The sequence below is a fragment of the Medicago sativa genome, chromosome 3 (assembly GCF_051527215.1).
Source record: "Medicago sativa cultivar Bolivia chromosome 3, Bolivia_mono, whole genome shotgun sequence".
Lineage (NCBI taxonomy): Eukaryota > Viridiplantae > Streptophyta > Magnoliopsida > Fabales > Fabaceae > Medicago > Medicago sativa.
This window is the reverse complement of record NC_140751.1, coordinates 98665665-98688325: the sequence shown is the minus strand read 5'-3', so window position 1 is coordinate 98688325 and position 22661 is coordinate 98665665. Positions and strand designations below refer to the sequence as shown.

General features: G+C 36.2%; 1 protein-coding gene across 1 annotated transcript; it reads right to left on the bottom strand.

Annotated features, from left to right (window-relative positions):
* Window positions 1-492: 492 nt before the first annotated feature.
* On the bottom strand, window positions 493-7152 carry EMF1 (embryonic flower 1 (EMF1)). The gene is made up of 7 exons (XM_085756766.1): window positions 6941-7152; window positions 5759-5963; window positions 4599-4984; window positions 4407-4511; window positions 2914-4250; window positions 1029-2666; window positions 493-924 (listed from the first exon to the last, which is right to left on the bottom strand). The coding sequence occupies exons 2-6, from the start codon at window positions 5854-5856 to the stop codon at window positions 1053-1055; spliced, it is 3540 nt and encodes a 1179-aa protein (XP_085612892.1). The 5' UTR covers window positions 5857-5963; window positions 6941-7152; the 3' UTR covers window positions 493-924; window positions 1029-1052.
* Window positions 7153-22661: the final 15509 nt, after the last annotated feature.

The window sequence follows — 22661 nt, the reverse complement described above, 5'->3', positions numbered from 1 at the left end:
AAGAGTGTCTTTTAATGTCCCTTCGGAAGCGCTAGGGAATATAACTCGCACACGCAAGAGGACATGCAACATAATAATGTTAATTTTCCATGAACCGAAGTGGTTGTCCCCTCGCACGAAATGCATCGATTTTCCTAAGATTTTTTTTTACAACTACTTTTTTAAAAACAATCAACAAAAGACTCTAAATTAGAGATTCAGTCTTGCTCTTTAATTATACATGTAATGTTTTTAAATAGAGAATCAACATTGAATTCAGTCTTAAGAAAAATCTTGCGAGGTACGAGTTAAAATAGGCCAAAGTCCAATCACAAACAAATCAATTGAGCTCACGTGATTAATAAGCTTCATCAAAGAGATCAATCACGAACAAATCAATTGAACTCAAGTGATTAATAAGCTTCATCAAAGAGATCAATCACGAACAAATCAATTGAGCTCAAGTGATTGATAAACTTCATCAAAGAGATCAATCACGTACTACCAGTGAAATTTGGTCACAAACAAATAGTATTTTCCTTGTAGGTTTTGTAGGAAAAAAAACATCTCAGTAGCAAACTGGATCTTTTACATTGGTTTTGGCACTTGTATGAATTGTAACAATAATATATTAAGTTTATACGGGGCTATTTTTGAGTTTTCCCCATAAACTTTATGACATCATACTGATCCTTTAATTCTAAGGGGCTACATGTAGGCTCCCCGTAAATTTTATGACACCAACATAATATATATGAAGTACGTAAGTTTAATAGTTACAACAATTGCATAATAGATGCACGATTGTCTTCTGATCAGCTTTCAACGTGGCATCTCACTAACTCCTTCCCAAGTCGATCGATGTGAGGTTCCAAGTCAAAGATCACCTTCTACACTGAGATGAAAGTCATTTGCTATTCTCACGTTGCATGAACGACTCACCTGCTGAAATATTTGAGAAAGACAGGAAAAATAAGGTTTATCAAAGAAATGCTTAATTATAAAGTTTGTAGCTAAAAAGTAAAATTAAGGAGATCCTAAAGAGCTACCAGATCACAGAATAATGGAGGATTTCAATGTTTTGAGTGTTCTTTCATTTTAGTTCCCTTCAAATTCCTCTGCTGCTTGTGTCCACAATGAATAGGGAAAAGATGCTTGTTTTGGGGAATGCTCCTCTCAAATTTCAGATCCTCTCCTCTGATCATATAGACATTCCCTGTTTCCGGAACGGTGAATTCAGCTGGGTTTCTATTCACCGTACATGAGATGCCAGATGTGGTCTTTAACGGCACAGAGGTGTGAGCACCATGAACTTCCAATCTGCGTTGCAGTGAAGTTTCTGTTTCGTTACAAGACAAGCTACACTGCTTAACAAATCTATTCTGCAGGGATGAGTTGGAGCTCTTCATCTTTTCTTTCTTTCCAAACTTAGTTGAATTTTGAGCATTGGAACCATCATCTTTTGTAAACTTATTACCATGCTGGGCTGATGAAGATGCACCGAAGGTTGGAGAGCCAATGAAACAGCCATGTGGTTTATCTGATAAGTAACTTCTGTTGTAATAATCAGACGGCTGCCTTTTCAGGGTACCATTGGCCTTAGATGCACCAATTTCCAACTTGGTATTGCAATCACCAGGATATGAGGGTCTTTTGAGCATTTGAGCATTAACACCAACATTGAAGGGTGTACGTGACTGCATGCCTGCATCCATAAGGCTAAGTAAATGCATGGCAGGTATAGTCTCATTAGAATACAAATCCAAAGAGCCCCTCACATTTTGATGAGGCTCTATTCCATTATGTTTGCATGGAACTGAGCATTCTCCATTCACCCTGCTGAAGACTCCAGAACCTGTATTTCTACTATGCTTTTCTTGGCCTGTAGCATTGATATTTGTATAGTTAAGATCAATATCCCTCCTCATGTTCTGCTTATGTAATGCACCAGATTGGAGTGAAGTTCTGTCTATGTTGCTACTACTAGGCTGAGAAACAACCTTTTGCAATCCATTATACCCTATGGAAGCGTGATTTGGGGCCAAGGATGCCCAAATGTGAGAAGCTTCATCATCCTGTTGTAATATATTCTTGTGTAAGCTACATCCTCCCAGGGATTGCAAAGTAGCATTAGAGGGGGCGCGCTCTTCGAGACTCCCATTAAACTTGATATTCCGCGCACTACCAAGCTGGTTAGAAATCATAGGTGAAAACTGGAATCCATTTGACAACTTTTGGGACTGGGGAATTTCAAATCCGAAGGAGGGTTGAGGTGGATACGGATTGTTCACTCCCAAATTACTTCCATTGAATGGAGAAAAGTAATGATTTGGCTTTCTTTTGTTAGGCTTCACATTCTCTCCTCTTGTGACCATGTTATTTTTCTTAGGTCTACCCCTTGATTTCTCCTTCTGCCCTTCTTTTAACAAGCTCATCTTCCCTTTGCCATAAACAGCAGTTGTCATCTGTGTGTTCCTACTGGTAGAAGATTTTTCAAACATTGAGCATCTATTTTCTACGTCAGGGAGACACCTCTCGTACTGATTCTTTGCCATGAGTTCCACAATTTCCATGGGTATACCATCTAATGTTCCCTGCTCAGACACCTCAGCTGCTTGTTCATTGTATCTGTTTTTAATACCTAGTTGTTCCACATCTTCAACAGTTTTTCTTGCACCAGTATTTTCCTGCAAAACGGAAATGATGATCACTCTAGAAACTTGATTAAAGAAGTCAAAACTGTTCAAATTGAAAGTCTAATAGAAATGCAACATTGATTAAAAATACTAAACTCTGCTCAATGCTCACACAAACGAGGGGAAAATTACATAATACCATTAATTGGTCAGAGGAATTAATTCATCTTTATTTGATAGGCATACTTATTCACCTAATCATGAAAAGTATTCTCTGAACATTTATGTGGCAACTTACTTTACAGTGAACTCCTTTTCCATAAATATTATTTGTCGTGTGCCTGCAAGGAATGCTAGGTGCTCCAAAAACATTGGTTTCACTATCGTTTCTATTAAACTGAGGAACTCTTGAGGTGCTCTCTTGAAAAGGCAATGTGAAGGGAAGACGGTTTTCTATTTGATGGATACATTTTTTGTTGTAACCATGTTCTGACATATAACTGTTCAAAGAAAGATGCAAACCCTCCTCCTTTCCTTTTCCATTCATCACCCCTTGGTCTGAAGGAACTGGAACATCTGCAGCAACACTAGACCTGATTTTTACCCCTGAATATGCAAAAGAATCTCTGCCAAGCATGTCATTTCTGTGGTAGGATAAAGAATTAAGTTCTCCATCGGTTTGCAGCATTTTCCCCTTTTCTTTGGATGGATTGAACTCATTTTCTATTCTTAGGTTGTGGAAAGAAAAATCATCCACCCCTTTCCCTGTGAACACAGAAGGAGATAATCTAGAAGAAACAGTTTTAGATGCATATGCCTTATCTGTAGTATACACGGTGTCCTCATTTTCTCTTCTCTGTCCTTGTTGTGGCTCAGGAATCAAGTAATAATTGTCTCCAACTTGATTCTTTTTGTTCTTCTTCTTCTTACCCATGATTTGGCTTCTTTCAGGTCCAGGTTTACTGCAGTTGCCTTTCTCAGCAAATTGTAAACATGTTCCTTCTAGCACATTTTTGGAATTGGATCTATTATTGAAAACCGTACTAGTTGTTTTTGCATTCCCCTCTAAGTTTTGAGCTTCAACTCCAGCTCTCTGAAAAGCCATACTTTCCATACTCCGTACTTCATCCGGGAGAATTTTCCTTTTCCTACTCTGACCCTTGTTTGTTAAAGTCAGATCTCCTTGAACATCCACCTTTCCTGGGAAATTTGAGCGTGCCTGTGAAGCTGCAGAAATATTGGAAGTACCACGGAATTGGGATTCTTGTACTGCAATTTTTTCAGTCTTTGATTCACCATTTTCACGCAACAAGTCAGTCATCAAACGCACCTTTCGAGGTTTCCTACGAGACAAACCAGTGGACTTTTCTGAATGATGATCTTGAAAATCATCGTCAACCATGTTGTCTGTACTTACTGCAGGCACAGTATGATTACAAGCAAGGGATTCAATAGGTGGTCCAGTTGTGTGATCATATTTATTATCTGATTCCATGGCTGTTGTTACTAAATCTTTCCGGCATTGGTTATCTGCAGGTGTTCCCCCATTAAAAATCTCAGCAGAATTCTTACCCGTGCATTTAAGTCTAAGATTTTTAGCAAGCTGAACATAAGACACTCCATTACTTTCACCACCTGTCCCAATAAAAAAGAACCTTTTACTTGAATTGTACATTTTGAAATTAAGAATATATCACTATAATATACACAAACTTGTCACTTCAATAATACAAAAAAATAAATAAGAGTGCTGCTGTTTGACATTAAAATGTCTTATTCAGATGAAACTACCTCTTTTAGTTGTGCTCACTTCTTGTGGAAAGTCTGGATAAATTTTAGGCGATGGAGCACTTGTTACTTGGTGATTGAGATTATCCTCCAATCCGATCTCAAGGTCTGGAGGAAGCAATTCAACAAAATTAACACCCAATTAAAACAACAAAAAAGATACTCATATATAATATATAACTGATTGAAAGTTACCAATTCCGCTGCCGAGTCCAACTCCGGCTTTCTTTTCTTTCTCAATAGTAATTGGTAAGAAACAATCGACACTATTCAGGTTAGCATTAAGATCAATGTCTCTTCTCACAATAATGTCAGATATTGGATCTTTCTGAATACAAGGTTTGAGAGCTGCATTAGTGCAGTTGGTATCAGATCTGCATCCGGTACTAACACGATTAAAGTCTGTTTGGATATCTTTAGGAATGTCTTTGGCCGCATTTTCTTGTTCATAGTTTGGAGAATGGCAACATCTGTGTTTTGGCACATCTAGCGGTGGAAATGACGGTTGCTTGTCAGACTCATCTATTGGAAATGGCCAACAAAGTTTCCAATCTTTTTTCCGAATTTCTGAGACATATTCACTGCACTAACAATAATTAAGATAGTGTTAAAGAATCTGAAAGGGAATCAAAAGACAGTTGATTACATATAAGAAAATATAATCTAGAGTTTTTTTTTTTTTTTTTTTTTAATTCTGAAGAGAAAGTTTGATATCAGCCCCTCTCAAATTAATTACAAAACCGAACACTTCTCAAAATAATTCTGCAATATTCAAAACTTTCTATATTTAGGCAACACCAATCATATGCCTCTCGATAAAGTCCTTATTCCCATGCATTTAAAAATCGAAAGGGTTCCAACTTCAAATATTATTGTAAACAAACACATTAATTGCAGTATGTGTCCTATAGTCAATAAAAATAACAGAAACTCCTCTAATTAAGACAGTGTAATCAACTACAGGTATATTACAAGATAGTAGTTTAGGAATAGTCTCTAAAGGTGTGGCCCAATGGTATGAGTTGGGACACCAAAAGAGTTACATCTAGGAGGTTCGGTGTTCGATCCCTTCTACTAATATTACCTCCCACCTGAATAAATTAACCACTAACATTTAGCTGTGAAAAATAATCCTCTCGTCACGTTTATAAGCAACTTTTATTTTTTCAGATTCATTAAATAATTGATGTATCTAAACTTTATTATACTTAAGGTAGATCAATTATTCAATGAATCTAAAAAAGGAACATTTGCTCATAAATGTGACCGGAGGGAGTGTGCATTAAGGAAGGTGTAAACTATATAACTGAAGTATTGTAGGTTCTTAAGAATATGTATGTGGCGTCAACGCTTACCGTATTGAAAAATGTTCACATTTGCCTGCATCGCTCTTGTCAATAGTGGTATTAAGATCAATAGAGATCGAGTCAATCTCAACATACGACGATCCCATGAACTCAGCCAATATATTAGAATCACCTTGCAAATAATTATCCACTGTTGTGCAAGCACATCACAGTACAAGTAACTGCAGCTAGAAGTACCAATAAATAATATCTCCTATTCACAAATATATTAAACTCAGATTAAATTTCAAAATGGAAATAATGGGTCAAAATATCCAACACTTAAGTCAAATTATTATTATTAATCAAACAAATAGTTGCAAACATGTACAAAGTAAGGAAAGCACTACTATCATATGATAACATATTAATCAAGCTTTAAGAAAACAATTAGGGTTCATGCAAATCTAGTAACAAATAAAAAGGAAAGACAAGGTCGACAAAGTCAAAGCACAATATAAAGCAATATAGAAGCAATAAAAACTCAAAACACAGTGATTAATTACATAAAATCATAACATCCAAAATTATGAAAGATGCTAAACCCTAGGTCTAATTCAATAAAACCAACTAAAAATACTCTCATACTTTATAATAGATGATTTTAAACGCAACTGCAATAACCAGTAACCATGTCATCCATACAATTAGTTCAATGATAGAGACAGTTAACAAAACCCAGCAAAACATTAGGGTTTTTTTATAACAAAAAAAAAATGGAGGAGAAAATTGTCATCTTACAGCTAAAATATCATCGAATTATATGATTTAATGCGTGGCAAGAAACTCACCTTACAAGATGATGATGAAACGATGCACAAATATCAACACAATTAAATTATCTTAGGGCTCGCCGTTTAAAATTAATTTATCTCTCACATCAATAGATAAACATGAATTAACTCGGTGCGAATTAACCAGCTAAGAAAACTCGAGAAAAAAAGAAAAAATGATAAAAAAAGAGAGCGTGAAACGGTAGTAATAAAGCGAGAAAAAAAAAAAAGGAAAATGCAAAGTAAAAGCTGAAGTGGACACACCATAAACAGTACAGTGAGAGCTTAATAATATTTATCAAAAAAATCTTCAGATTTATCTGAGAACAAGATTCCGATCAACACGGAAACGTTCATTGAATTATATATAAGAAGAGAAAACGCTTGATCTAAAAAGAGAAGGTACACGCGAACTCACCTGTGGATCACCGCACACGATCTCTCCCAGAAGCTTAACCGATTCTCAACGGCTTTGGACAGAAACGACACCGTTTGACAGAGCTTTCGACGGCGAAGATAAAAAGCTTAGCTCGGAGATTTGATTCGCTACTGCGTCGGTATAAATTAAGCGCGAAACACGCACAAACCCTAGAGAGAGAAAGAGAGAGGGGTTTCGATTGTTTCGGAGTTAGAGAGAGAGAGAGTGAGTGAAGATATTAGATATAGATGAGAGAGAATTTTTATCTTCTTGTCGTTGGAAGAAGATGTCTTTGTATTTTTGTAATAAAATAAAAAATTTAAATAAAAAAGAAAAGAAAAAAATATACCGAAAGAGAATGTTAGGAGAGAGAAAATTATATCCAATGAGAAACATCCACGTGTCAATAATGTGCGGCTCTTATCACTAACCATTTATAATGGGCTTTGTGCTGTGGACGGCGAGAAAACCCTAGATAGAGGGGTGAAAAAAAGGGTATACAGTACTCGCGCGTTCATCTCACGCGTTTCTTTTTTCAGCGCTTCATTTATTAATTTTGTACCTGTCGTGTCATCTAAGGTTAAAGGTACTGATCATGCCATTTGCACATTAAATGTTTTTGATTGGTGCGTGTTTTGCACGTTTTGTTTGGGAGAGTAGGTTTAGGTAGAGAGTGGAGCGTTATTTGAAACCCTAAGATTTTGGTGTTATTATTATTTGGAGGGTAACGGAGGCTAAGGCACGTTTAACCCTAAACATGTTACAGCACACAACATCTCCATTCTGTCCTAAACTAGTAGTGGTCGTAATAGAAAAAACGTTATTGCTTTTTTCGATTAATAAAAATATTATGATATGATGATATTCTCGAGTAAGCTTTTTATGTAAGAAAATATATATTGTACTTAAATCATAATTACTATATATATATTGTACTTAAACAAGTTTGTGATATATATATATATATATATATATATATATATATATATATATATATATATATATTGTACTTAAATCATAATCACATAGGCAACATGTTTCAAAATTTTCGAAATTATTACTGTGCCAAGATACGGACCCAGATTGCTACTGTTAAGCGGCACGCATACACATTGTAATGACGATAAACAGTTAATTGAAGATCGAACAATTCAAATTACACATTAATAAAATTAATTGTAAAAAATATTTGCTGTAAATATCATATTTACAGCTAAAACGAGTAACTGTATGATGCATTACCACGTCCAATCCAAATACAAAAGAAGATACACATGGTAAGAAATAGGGGAAGAAGATGACCTAATCAATCGGTGTGACAAACTAATCAATCGGTTAAGATACCCATATAACCTAATTCATAGATTATCTTACCTCAATTTGTACCAAAAAAAAAAAAAAGATTATCTTACCTCAATAAAATAATTAATGAAATTACCATATAACTAATGGATTTGTTTTGATTCTTGAAGTTAATGGCATGTAGACAAATTAAATAACATTTATTGTATATTCCAAATTAAAATAACATTTTTCCAAATTTCGGGTATGTCATCGACATAGGTCTAACTTTTCTTTTGGGGTTTTATTTACCTGAGCTGGATATAACTTGGATTACCATGCATAATCATGTAAGCTCTTGATGAGTTTGTTGTATGTAATAAAAAAAAGTATGTGCTACCTCAGTATATAGAGAGTTTACATCACCCAAAAGTTTCTTACCATTTAAGCGTTGATATGCTAATTAAAAAGTAGAAAAAGGAATAGATTTCTGTTAATTTCCAGCGGAAGCTTCGTCTGCGCGTGACATTGACACTCAACTATCTAATAATCAGTAATTGTGTAGCTTTTATAAAATAAAATAAAAATAAAAATAAAAAAAATAAAAATCCCTTAAAATATTAAATGAATTAAACGAATTATATAAAAACAAATACAGGTATATTTCTTTTTGTAGGACTATTCACATAAAATCGCTAACATATCACCTTAATTTTCTCTACATTTTTTTTATAAACGACTCTAATTTTCTCTACAGGAAAATAACTCACCCAACATTTGATAAATTACGTTCGGTCGAGATGTTTCAAACATCATGGAAATGATTTTTGGAAAGGATATAGTAACGGTGTTCACAGATAATTTGGATCGGTTTTGAAGCAAAAACTCATTTATTTTAAAGATGAATTTACATTTGATTTTATTTTGGATGACTAATTTAAAAGATCTGATCTGACTTAGTTTAAAGCAAAGTAATTTTGATCAATTTTTGGATATTTAAATTGCAAATTTTAAATTTTAAATTAATGTTTAATAATATATAGATATGATAAAATAATTGCTTGATGCAAAATATAACATGTAATAAATGAAAAATTAGTATTAGGAATGATAATGATAGATTATATTTAAATCAAAAAGAAATAGTGGAAAAATGGACTAGATTAAACTAATAAATAGTATTAAAAAATTAAAAACTAACAAATAATAGAGTAATGCAATATATCATATTAATACAAAAATAACTATTAAAATATATGTGTATTCAGTTTCGTTTGATTTCTTAAAAGGACATCCAAACTCGTCAAATAATATTCAATTTGGTACCATTTTTAATTTGTATTGTTGGTATTATGAGTAATTGTTTATATATCCACTTTTTTTGTATTTAATTCGTTTTGTTAAAAGAAATCAAATTTCGTAGGGGTAGAAGAGTTTACGAGGAGACCGAAAGGGTATAATAGTTTACGATGGAGAACTGAATGGCTTCTCTCTTCTATTATATGAATGTCAAAACTGGAATCTATCTTCCGTTTAGTGTATAAAATGGAGAATGTTAGTAGAATTTCGTTTTTATGTTTAAAATGAAATGTGCACACACATAGGTACAAGTAAGTGGCAGCATGACCCTGACCCATGTGGCCCGTATATGAAATGAAACCAATGTAATTAAAGAAAGCTGTACAAAATTTTCACACTTGTCCAAAACCTCCACACCTACCCCGCGTACCATCATATTATACCCAAATAAAACGACCCATCCATATAACCCAAAAGTTTCATTTATTTTGTCCTTGATTTAATTTATATTTATCCTATAGCGGAATCTTATGCTTTTTCCCCGTCTGTCAACTTTAATTTGTACAACTTTGCTTCTGATGATTCTCATTTAAACCACAAACATATATGTATATATGACCTAACCTAATACAAGCTAGTTAAATCATTTATATAAATTAACCTAGGAAGACTACAATTTTACTAAAGAATAGTAAAACAAAAGGACTATATTTACACCGGAGGTTCGTATTTGACAGATTTAATATTAATGCAGACATCTAATATGAACCTGTTTCAAAAAATAAAAATAATTTTTTTTATAAAAATGGACACTTACCTTTTTTAATGGATAAATCAAATATGGAGTTCTGTCTTGTACCAAAAGAAAAATATGGAACTCTGAGAATGGTCTAAAGACTTAAAAATACGGAGCTCAATATTAATGTATACATGATACATCTAATATGAACCTATATGTTTTATCAACAAAAAAAAAAAAATATGAACATATATGTCTCATTGTCTTGTACCAAAATGAACACTTACCCTTTTTATAAATTCACTGTTTTTTTTTAAATAGTAAAGGTTCTTCTTTGATCTTTGACATTTTTGGGAGATCAATATTATACAAACAAACTCGATATATGATAACCAGTGGCATGGGTGAAGCCATAAATTTAAAGCTAGGGGTACCGAGTATAAGGTACATTTTTTTGAGCGAACAAGGAATGTAATTTGAATATTAATTTTTTAAATACAACAGGTATATAAGAAACCTTAAGATAGTATTATTTTTTCTTGTTTGTTAGAGAAAATTATAACTATATTTAGTATGAGTGACATTAATCAATAAATATAAATTGTATGAGTGAGAAAATTATAACTTTTATTTTAATCCGTAACAAACAGGGCCTTATTTATTTTTCTACTATCGTTAATTTTATATAGTACATATTTTTTTTAAGCAAATATAAATTGTTACGGATTAAAATAAAAGTGATTTTGACATAAAATAATTTAGAGATTATATTTTAGAGATTTTGTGAAAAATCAGAATCTATTTTAGATTTGTTTACCGTAACAAAAATCACTTTTTTTAAAGAAATAATCTAGTTTGTTTGGATACAACTATATAAAAGGGATTTTTATGTTACAAAATTAGTTCAATCTTTTAAATCATATTTTCCCTCTCCTCTAAAAAAATCTATTTTTTGAGAAGCTGCTCTTAACAGCTTCTCATTTGAAGCTGTTTTTAGATTTTTTTTAGATTCTGATTTTTTTAAAAATCTATAACAAACGGATGCAAAACTCTTAAAAGTGATTATTTGTTTAAAAAAAGTGATTTTTTTCTTAAAAAAGCTATAACAAACGGGCTCTAAAAGAAATAAAACGTGTATTCCCATCGGTATACAAAAATTTAAAAGGCAAAATTCAATTATCTCAATTAGGAGACTTGTTCGAAAAAAAAATTATCTCAATTAAGAGATAGTACTATTGCAGAAAATACTTTTTCAAATTTGCTAAAAATAATTTTCTATATTGGTTATATAAAACGGATTTAGTAATTATTGTTAGGTTTAAATAGGTCTTTCGTCCCTGCAAATATAGGTCATTTGAATTTTCGTCCCTGAAGTTACTAATCCTTCCAATCTGCCACTGTAAATATTAACCATTTGAAAAATGGTCATAATTACATCTGATTAGTAACTTCAAGGACGAAAATTCAAATGACCTATATTTGCAGGGACGAAAAACCTATTTAAGCAACCAATCACCCAATCATCACTTGTCACATGGGCACCACGTCGCTAATGACAACCCACCTCAGCAAAAAAACTTAATTAGGACCAAAAGTCAAATGATTAATATTTGCAGTGGCAGATTGGAAGGATTAGTAACTTCAGGGACGAAAATTCAAATGACCTATATTTGCAGGGACGAAAAACTGATAAGTGTTTAAAAGTGATATATTTCATATAGGAGTTTAGGCATTTTAGTGACTTGTTTTGCAAGATTCTCTATGGAAAACTCCAAATATTGTGTAAATATGTCATTTATGCTTTTGAGCCTTATTCTACCCTTTTTGTGCAGGAAAATACAAGCAAGGAGCAAGAAACGTCAAAGTTCAAAGTCATACGCCATTAGCGTGTCCTACGCTATTAGCGTGATGAAGAAATGCCCAAGGTCAGAGAGATACGCCAATGGCGCACCTGGGGCGTGGATCTGGAGCACTCTTGAAGAGTACGCTATTAGCGTATACTGAGCTATTAGCGTACAGGCTCCAGGGAGCTACGCCATTAGCGCACCTGGAGCGAAGCTGGTCATGAAGAAACACGCTATTAGCGTGGGTTACGCTATTAGCGTAAAAGCTCCAGGGGGATACGCCATTAGCGTAGCTGGAGCGTAGAAGCAGGGCAAGGCCAACATGGCACAAGCCCATTGGCCAGATTATAGGCCGACATACCACGCCATTAACGTAATCTGCGCTATTAGCGTAAGTACAAAAACACAGGCCTTTTAAATAGCATTTTTACCTCTCTTTTAGGTCATTCACTATTCCATTGATATTTTTATACATTCTAAGAGAGAGGTCAGAGCTATTTCCAAGAGAGAAACACAAAGCAAGGTGTTTAGGAGTAGATTCAACTCAAGATCACTTTGGACACGAATGATCTTGACATAGAATCTTCATCTTTCCTTCATCCTTTGCATAGTATACATGTCTATGTGTAGCTATCATCTTCTTTGTAGTATTGAGGTAACAAACAAGCTATTATGTAATCTTTTGATCTTTTAATATATAAGGTTCTAGCTTAATGATTCAATATTGTTGTTATTCTTGCTTTTAATGCTTTCAAAGAGATTCAAGATGATTTGGACACAAACTCTTGAATCTAGAACTAGAATAACAATCTATCTTATGTTATATCACTCTTGACAAGTTTGTAAACCGTTGATAATTACTTTTAATCAAGATTTTAATGCTTTCGGATACTTAATCAGGCTGGACACGGTCGATTAAGTTATCCGATCGACTTTGTTATCGTTTAAGGGATTTGGACACGAATGTTTAAACGCTAACTTAGAAATAACGATGTCACTTTGGACACGAAGGATGTTGTAGAAATGATTGTAATAATATTGGTTATAAAGCTAGAGTCTGTTAATCGATCGAGAGATTGCTGCTGTTATGCTTGCTCGTTATCTTATACCGCAGGCGAAATAGTTCGATCTCCTCTCGTTTTTACTTTTATGTCATCTATGGATATAGTGTTACAAACAAACATTTTATAAATGATACCTTAATGTGAAAGATTGTGAAAACGCTTATGATATAACGCAACTCCCTGTGGAAAACGATCCTATATATACTCACGTGTACATAGTTATATGACATGTAGAAATTCTACATCAAAAATGGCGCCGTTGCCGGGGAGTAGCGTATTTTATATTATAAGTTTTGAAATAATTTTGTCATGTTAAGTCAATTTTGCACAAAATTCTTTCATGCATATACTTATACACTTATATCATTCATTATTTTTTATGCTAACCACCTGGTATAGTCTTGGTAAACTTTGTTTATGCGAGGTACTGTTTCTAAAGAAGACCTTCAATTTGATCCAGAAATAGAGAAAACTGCTAGGTTACTTAAGAAGCAAGCAAAGGAAGCTAAGAGATTAGCCAGGCTGGCTCAGCCGGAATCATCTAGTTCTATTCACTCTCCTTCGGGTTCGGTTCAGACACTATCTCCGGGTGGTTCTCTACACACAACTCCACCATCATCGCCGGAAAGGGAAACTATTGTAACTATGGCTAATGAAGATGAAAATGCTCTTCCAAGTTGGGTTAGTCCAAGAAGGCTTGCTAACCTTGGTAATCAAAATGCCAAGCAAGTCAAGTTGAAATCGGGGTTGATAAATTTGATAACTCATAACCAATTCACTGGAATGGATCATGAAGACCCTTATAAGCATCTCACAAATTTCTATGTTACCGCCGGTACTCTTGGTATGAGGGAAGATGAGGAAGAACCAATGTTTTGCAAATTATTTCCTCACTCTTTGATTGGTAAGGCTAAGGAGTGGTACTTAGATCAACCTACTTCTTTGATGAAAGATTGGCCTGCATTGGAGAAAATGTTTCAAGAGAGGTTCTTTCCGGAGGATAGGCATCTTGAAGCTAAAACATCAATCACAACTTTTTCTCAAGGTCAAAGTGAGTCTCTATGTGATGCTTGGGAGCGATACAAGTCTTTGCTTAGGAGCTGTCCTAAGCATGGTTATGATAGCCAGATGCAAATCTACCTATTTCGTCAAGGGCTTCAAGACATGTCCAAGACGATGCTAGATGCAAGTGTTGGAGGATCTATTGCTTTGAAAAGTCCAGCTGATGCTGTCAAAATCATTAACCAAATGGCTCTCAACACTAGAAAATCTTCTCACAACCGGAATCCTAATCAAAGGAAAGCCGGTATCCTTGAACTAGAAGCAAATGATGCAGTTTTGGCTCAAAATAAGCTTCTCACTCAACAAATAGAAGCTATGCAAAAGGAGATGAGAGCTATGCCAAAACAAATTCTCGAATCTCTCAAGCAAGAAGGAGGAACATCTCAGGTTAATGCTTGTGAGCTTTGCACGGGAGATCATCCCACCGGCTTTTGTCCCACACCCGGTTCTTTTGAAGAAGAGGTAAATTATGTGGGAAACCAACAAAGACCCAACCAACCACAACAAGCCGGAACTTCCCAACAAGCTCAAAATCCGGGTACTTCCAACGTCCAAGGAAGATATCCGGCCAACCAAAACCAACAAAGACCTTGGAGAACACCTTACAACAATAACTACCAATATCCACAATCAAATTTCTACCAACAACCGTACCCTCAATTCCAACAACCATTCAATAATCAATACCAATTTCCACCACAAAATAACCCCTAACAACCTAACAATTCCCAAAGCACCGAAGAAACTTTGAAGCAATTCATGCAAATGTCCATGGCTAACCAGAAAAATACCGACGCGTCCATCAAAGGCCTTGAAACGCAAGTTGGTCAGTTAGCACAACAAATGGCTCAAGGTCCTCCGCAAGTGGGAACTTTCACCGCTAACACTCAACCAAACCCTAAGGAGCATCACAAAGCATAGCAATCAAAAGCTATTGCTACAAGGAGTGGTAGAGTAGTAGGTAAAGGGGTAGGTGAAGATATTGTTGTTGAAGAGAAGGATGATGAAGTTGTCAATGAGAAGGATAAAAAGAAGTTCGAGGAGGATGTTGTAGAGATAGAGAAGGAAGTGTATATAAAGAATAAAGAAGAATTAGTTGAAAAGAAAAAAATCAAAAAAGAGAACTAGTGGAACAAGAGGAGATGGAGAGTAAGATGAAAGATGCGGGGAAAGATAAAGGGAAGAAACAAGAAGTTGAGAAGCAAGTGGTGGCTCAACGCTTACCATACCCACATGCTCCATCGAAGAAAGACAAAAAGCGGCAATACGCAAGGTTTCTTGAACTCTTCAAGAAGTTGCAAATTGATATACCATTCTCAGAAGCCTTGGAGCAAATGCCGGTCTATGCGAAATTCATGAAAGATATCCTTTCCAAGAAAAGAAGAGTCAACGATGAAGAGACGATCCAAATTGATGCCAATTGTAGTGCTATTATTCAAAGAATGTTGCCTAAGAAAGAGCAAGATCCAGGAAGAGTCACTCTACCGGTAGCTATTGGCACAACACATGTAGGTAAAGCACTACTTGATCTTGGATCAAGCATAAATCTCATGCCTTTGTCCGTTGCCAAAAGAGTTGGTGACCTTTGTATAAAGCTGACTAGGATGATGTTGCAATTGGCCGACAAATCCTTTGCAAAACCACTAGGTATAGCCGAAGATGTTCTTGTAAAAGTGGTTATGGATGTCCAAGAAGATGAGGATGTGCCTATCTTAATGGGAAGGAATTTCATGCAAACGGCTCGGATGATGATTGATCTGGATGATAATATCATGAAGGTCAAGGTAAATGATGAAGAGGTTACTTTCAACATCCGGGAAGCCTTGAAGTACTCAAAAGACAAGGGTGCATGTTTCAAAATGGATGCAACCGAAGAAGTCATCTTGACTACTCGGAAGCAATTGCACAATAGAACACCCCTTGAGAGTGCTTTGGTGGACGCACTCAATGCGATTGATGAAGACGAAGCAAGAGCTATTGAAGAGTGTTTGAAGGAGCTAGATTCCTTGAAGGAGATTCTTCCTAATCAAGCCATACTTGAAGATTTGAAAGAAGAATCCAAGAAAGAAGCAAAAGTTGATGACACCAAGGTAGAATTAAATGTTTTACCATCTAATTTGAAATATGTTTTTCTTGAGAAAGATGGTACAAAACCGGTGATCATTAGTAGCTCCTTGTCCATCAATGAAGAAACAAAGTTGGTAGAGGTCCTCAAGGCCAACAAGGAAGCGATAGGGTGGAAGTTATCCGACTTGAAAGGGATAAGTCCATCTTATTGTATGCACAAGATTATGATGGAAGAAAACTACAAACCGGTAGCACAACCACAACGCCGCTTAAATCCAAACATGAAAGAGGTGGTGCGAAAGGAAGTAGTGAAGTTGCTTGAAGCCGGCATGATCTATCCTATCTCAGATAGTGCTTGGGTAAGCCCGGTTCAAGTAGTTCCCAAGAAAGGAGGAATGACGGTGATCACTAATGATAAAGATGAGTTGATCCCAACTAGAACCGTCACCGGATGGAGGATGTGTATAGATTATAGAAGACTCAATCAAGCAACAAGGAAGGATCACTTCCCCTTGCCCTTCATGGATCAAATGCTTGAAAGACTCTCCGGTCAATCCTTTTATTGCTTCCTAGATGGTTACTCCGGTTACAATCAAATCGCCGTGAATCCAGATGATCACGAGAAGACGGCTTTCACTTGCCCCTTTGGTATTTTTGCTTATCGAAGAATGCCATTTGGCTTGTGTAATGCACCCGCAACTTTTCAACGGTGTGTTCAAGCAATCTTCTCCAACTTTATTGGTAAATGCATGGAGGTGTTCATGGATGATTTCTCAGTTTTCAGTTCGTCATTTGATATGTGTTTGAATAGCTTGGATATCGTGCTGAAGCGGTGTATTGAAACTAGCTTGGTGCTCAATTGGGAGAAATGTCACTTCATGGTTACCGAGGGTATTGTCCTTGGTCATAAGATTTCTGCTAAGGGTATTGAGGTAGACCAAGCAAAGGTCGATGTTATTGGAAAGCTTCCACCACCGGTGAATGTCAAAGGTGTTCGGAGTTTTCTTGGTCATGTCGGATTTTACCGGAGATTCATTAAAGACTTCTCAAAGATAGCAAAGCCTATGAGCAACTTGCTCAACAAAGATAAGTCTTTTATTTTTGATAATGAATGTCTTTTAGCATTTGAAACTTTGAAAGAAAGATTGACCACTGCACCAATAATCATTGCTCCTAATTGGAATTTAAATTTTGAATTAATGTGCGATGCAAGTGATTATGCTGTTGGTGCGGTCTTGGGTCAACGTAAGGACAAAATTTTTCATGCTATTCACTATGCAAGTAAGGTTTTAAATGAGGCACAAATCAATTATGCCACAACTGAAAAAGAGTTACTTGCAATAGTTTATGCAATGGAGAAATTTCGTTCTTACCTTGTAGGTTCCAAAATTGTTGTTTATACTGACCATGCAGCTATCAAGTATCTCCTTACTAAGTCCGACTTAAAGCCAAGGCTCATCCGTTGGATGTTGTTGCTTCAAGAGTTTGACTTAGAGATCAAAGATAAGAAAGGCGCGGAGAATCTTGTAGCTGATCACCTTTCAAGGTTGATAAACAATGAGGTAACCAAGAATGAACCAGAAGTTCGTGAAGAATTTCCCGATGAAAGGTTGCTTGCAATCAAAGTGAGACCGTGGTTTGCCGACATGGTGAACTACAAAGCAACCAGGTTCATTCCGGAAGATTATGAATGGCAACAACGCAAGAAGTTCCTCCATGATGCTAACCACTATGCGTGGGATGAGCCTTACTTGTTCAAAATTGGAGCGGACAATCTCTTGCGTATGTGTGTGGATGATGAAGAGGCAAAGAAGATCATATGGCAATGTCACAATTCACCCTATGGAGGTCACTTCAACGGGGAAAGAACCACCACAAAGGTACTTCAATCCGGGTTCTATCGGCCAACTCTATTCAAAGACGCCAATACACATTGCAAGCATTGTGATGAATGCCAAAGAACTGGATCAATGTCAAAAAGAAATGAGATGCCTCTACAACTCATCCTTGAAGTGGAAGTGTTCGATTGTTGGGGTATAGATTTTGTTGGCCCCTTTCCTTCTTCATATTCCAATGAGTACATCTTGGTCGCTGTTGATTATGTTTCAAAGTGGGTGGAAGCCGTAGCATCGCCTAAAGCCGATAGCAAGACGGTAGTGAAGTTCCTAAAGAAGAATATTTTCACCCGGTTTGGTACACCAAGAGTTCTTATTAGTGATGGAGGGTCACACTTTTGCAATGCACAACTTGCCAAAGCCCTAGATCATTATGGAGTCAAGCACAAGGTAGCATCACCGTATCATCCGCAAACGAATGGACAAGCCGAAGTTTCCAACCGGGAGGTCAAACGAATTCTTGAGAAGACGGTCTCTACATCTCGGAAGGATTGGTCGGTTAAACTTGATGAAGCTCTGTGGGCATATAGGACTGCATACAAGTCTCCTATAGGCCTCACTCCTTTCCAAATGGTCTATGGCAAATCTTGTCACTTACCGGTCGAGCTCGAACATAAAGCATTTTGGGCATTGAAGTTCCTAAACTTTGATCAAGAGAAGGCCGGTGAAAGAAGAAAAGTTCAAATGCATGAGCTTGAAGAATTGAGAAATCAAACTTATGAATCTTCAAAACTCTACAAAGAAAGGACCAAGAAGTATCATGATAAGAAGATCATTCTGAGACAATTCATGCCGGGGCAAATGGTGTTACTTTTCAATTCAAGACTAAGACTGTTTCCAGGCAAATTGAAGTCTAAGTGGTCCGGACCTTTCATGGTTAAAGAGGTCAAACCATATGGAGCTGTTGAACTTGAGGATCCAGTCACAAAAGCCAACTGGACGGTGAATGGGCAGAGACTTAAGCCCTACTTCGGTGGTGAAATTGATCGGTGTTTGTTGACGATTTCACTAATCGAACCATGATTTCTTCAAAATGCGTCGAGCTCATGATGTAAAACAAGCTCTTGCTGGGAGGCACACCCAGTTTTGTAAGTATTTTTATGTTTTTTTTGCATATAGTAGTAGTACATAAGCATTGAAAGCAAAAATGAAACAACTTTGAAAAACTGATCCTGAAGCCTCACGCCAATAGCGTAATTTTTGCTATTAGCGTGGAAGCTCCAGTAAGCTACGCTAATAGCGTAAGTTTGGCGTGGGGGAAAAAAAAAATTGTGGGCCCCAGGGGAGTAACTCCCCTTAACTTCCCATAACCCATTCTTTTCTCATTCTCACGGTTTCATTCTTCCCTTTTTCACTCTCACACACAAAAACTTCTCTCACTCACACACTAACCCTAAAAATCAAAATCCTTTTCTTTTGGTTCAATTGGTTCCAAGCATTCATCTTTACATCATTCATTCTTTCTTGCATCCAATCACTACACTAACAGGTTTGATTCTCCTTCCTTTCCTTGTTCTTGAATTGGAAAATACATGTTTTTAAATGATTAGCAATGGTTAGGGTTAGGGTTAGAATTTTGATTTGTGATTAGAGGTTGTTCTTCATTGATTATAGTTTGAAAAGGAACAAGAATCATAACCTACATGCAACAAACATTCTGTTTTGGATCTATGACCCATTTGTAAATTTTTCAATAAAACAAGGGTTTGAATGATTTGTTTGCAAATGTTGTGATTTTGATTCCTTTTCATGATTATATTGTGTTGTAGAGACATAGGATGAAACCTAGGGTTGAAAATTACTGGTATGTGCTGTGAAATTGCAGGAACAAGAATTTTGAAAATTTGAAAATTGCAGGTACGAAGAAATACGCTAATAGCAAAAAATTTTCCAGAAAATTTCGGTATTAGCGTGGCAGGCGCTATTAGCGTGGTTCTTCATACTTGCCCAAATTTTCAAAGTTTTTGATGTTTTTAAATGACCAACTCTAGTTTGTGCTAATATTTTCTATGCAATATGTTGGTTTTTCCTGGTTTTGTTGCAGATGGCACCTAAAAACGTTGAGAAAACTACCGGGACCAAACGTCCAAGAGGCAAAGCTGCCTCGACCTCAGCCACACCTGTGAACCCTAACAGATTTCCCACCCCTGCCCACTCTGCCAGGTTCAAAAAGATGGCTCAATACAAAACCTGGCATGAGAAAACATTTGACATTCACCCAGATGGTGAACACTCAGATCTCCTCCACATGTTCACTGATCGCAAATGGCACAAACTCCTTGTTCCCGCATCTGAAATTAACACTGACCTAGTCAAGGAGTTCTATTGCAATGCAGTTCCTGATGCCTCACCCACCACCCTTGCTGATGCTTTCTCCTGGACTTCTTATGTCCGAGGAAAGCAAATCCCATTTGATAGGGATTCAATTAATGAATTCCTTGGCAATCCCTTACACCATGAGCCCTCACCTGACCCAACTGACCCTACATTGTGCACGTATGCTAGGAGAAATGCTCAAGGAAACTGGACCTATCAGCAAATTGAGAGGGACATCATGAATAAGGGTAGGTTTTTTGTGAAGAATGATAGGGGAGAGATAAGGCATGCACTCACCTAAGAAATGAATGCTAAGGCCTGCTTAGTGTTCCAATTTCTTGTCCATAATGCTTTACCTAGAGCCCATACATCCGATGCCCCAAAGGCTGTACTACCTCTCATCTGGTGTATTATGAAGAAAGTGAAAGTTGATATTGCTCGCATCATAGCTAATGAAATCAAAGCTGTGGCGTTGAAGGTTGCCACAGGTGCAAAGAAGGTGGCATTGTTCTACCCGGGACTCATTATGGCCTTGCTTAAGGCCCATGGAGTGGCTATTACTGGACCCTTTGATGAAGATATTGAGGGGACCATTACTGACACTTCTATTCGTACTTGGGAGAAGAGAGAGCAAAGATGTGCCCAAAATCACTTTTCTGATGATGAGGGTGGCCCATCTGAGGGCGCTGGTTCCTTTGATTTTTTAGGTTTGCAGACTTTCATGCTGGAGCAGCAGATGCATAACCAGTATGTGAGGGACCAGAACAGCTTCTTAATGGATCAGAATGAGGCAATTTGGAGGAGCAACATGGGCATACACCAGGACCTCTACAATGCTCACATGTATCCGGGAAATGCTGATTACCCGGTCATGACACCTGACCAATACCAGAGCTATGTTCACTGGCCTGAGGGCAGGCCAGGTCCTTATGTGGGGGTGGCAGATGCTGTTGATGATGAGGCTACACCTGAGCCTGAAAATGCTGGAGGTGAAGATGATGATGTGGAGGAGGATATGGAGATGGATGATGCTGATGCTGATGATGATCAATGATGTGATCATGAGTTTTTAGTGATGTTTTTCATTTAGCTTTCGAACTCTATGTTATTTTTATTATTATTTTATTATTGTTGAAACTTATGTTATTTGGTTGTATTCTGTACTCTTCAAGCACTGTGGTTTTTGGTGCTTGATTTGATACTTTGTTACTTTACATTTGGTTTAATAACTTATCTTGTGGATTTTAACTTATGTTTTGGATGAATTTTTTGTTTAAATCTTGCTTGTGTCTCTCAAAAGAAAATTGCTCATGAACAATAAATTTTAAAGTGCTCCATGGAGCCATGTTTGAGCAAAATCAGGTGAGTGATAATGATATTACTTGTGAGAAAGCATAAAACCAAGGTATTGGTTTCCTGTTATTCTAGGTTTTTAATAAGAATTTGAAACTTGTACTTTGCACAAAATATATATCATTTAATTCTTTTCATAAACATAAATATTTTTGAACCACTTAGTACTTAACATAAATGTGAGGTAGTTTCAATCTGTTGTATATATGCTGGAGACCGATAATCACCGTCTAACTTGTTTTAGTTATGTTAAATCTGATAATCATTTTGAATTGTTTGAAAGCATGGAATGGATCAAGGCACTTTTTGAATTGAGAGTAACCTACTTGACCACATAAAGCCTACCTGTGAGAAGAGCGAGTATCTGATACCCCAATCTGAGCCAAATGAATCAAGTCCTCAAACATGAACTGTCAATATTCATAAGCACAATGCTTGTTGAATTTGCCTGAAATTTTTCAAAAATCCAGTTCATGGTTGAATCTTATAGGACTTTGATATTTTTACTTTGTTGAACCCTTAACCTTTTTGTACTTTGTCCCTTGCCTTAGGATAGGGGAACATTCAATTAGAGTTTTGTTGTATTCAAGTTGGGGAGAAAAAGGAGGCATTATATGTCAAGTTTGTGGTGAAATTGTTAGAATAACCTGACAACATAGAATCAAAGAAAAAGTTGTACATTTGATTAAGAAAAGAAAAGAAAAGAAAAAAGAAGAAAAATAAAGTACAAAATCAAAAATAGAATAAGTTGTTAAGGTTATTAGTTTGATTGTTAATCACCAAAGGTTGTAATTATTGGTA

Bases quoted from the DNA above. Each gene is read 5' to 3' on its own strand.
- EMF1 (XM_085756766.1), bottom strand. From the start codon at position 5,856: ATGGGATCGTCGTATGTTGAGATTGACTCGATCTCTATTGATCTTAAT. The intron at 4,985-5,758 runs GTAAGCGTTGAC...TTGTTAGTGCAG, and splicing joins TGTGAACATTTTTCAATACG to TGAATATGTCTCAGAAATTC. The intron at 2,667-2,913 runs GTAAGTTGCCAC...TCCGTTTTGCAG, and splicing joins GAAAAGGAGTTCACTGTAAA to GAAAATACTGGTGCAAGAAA.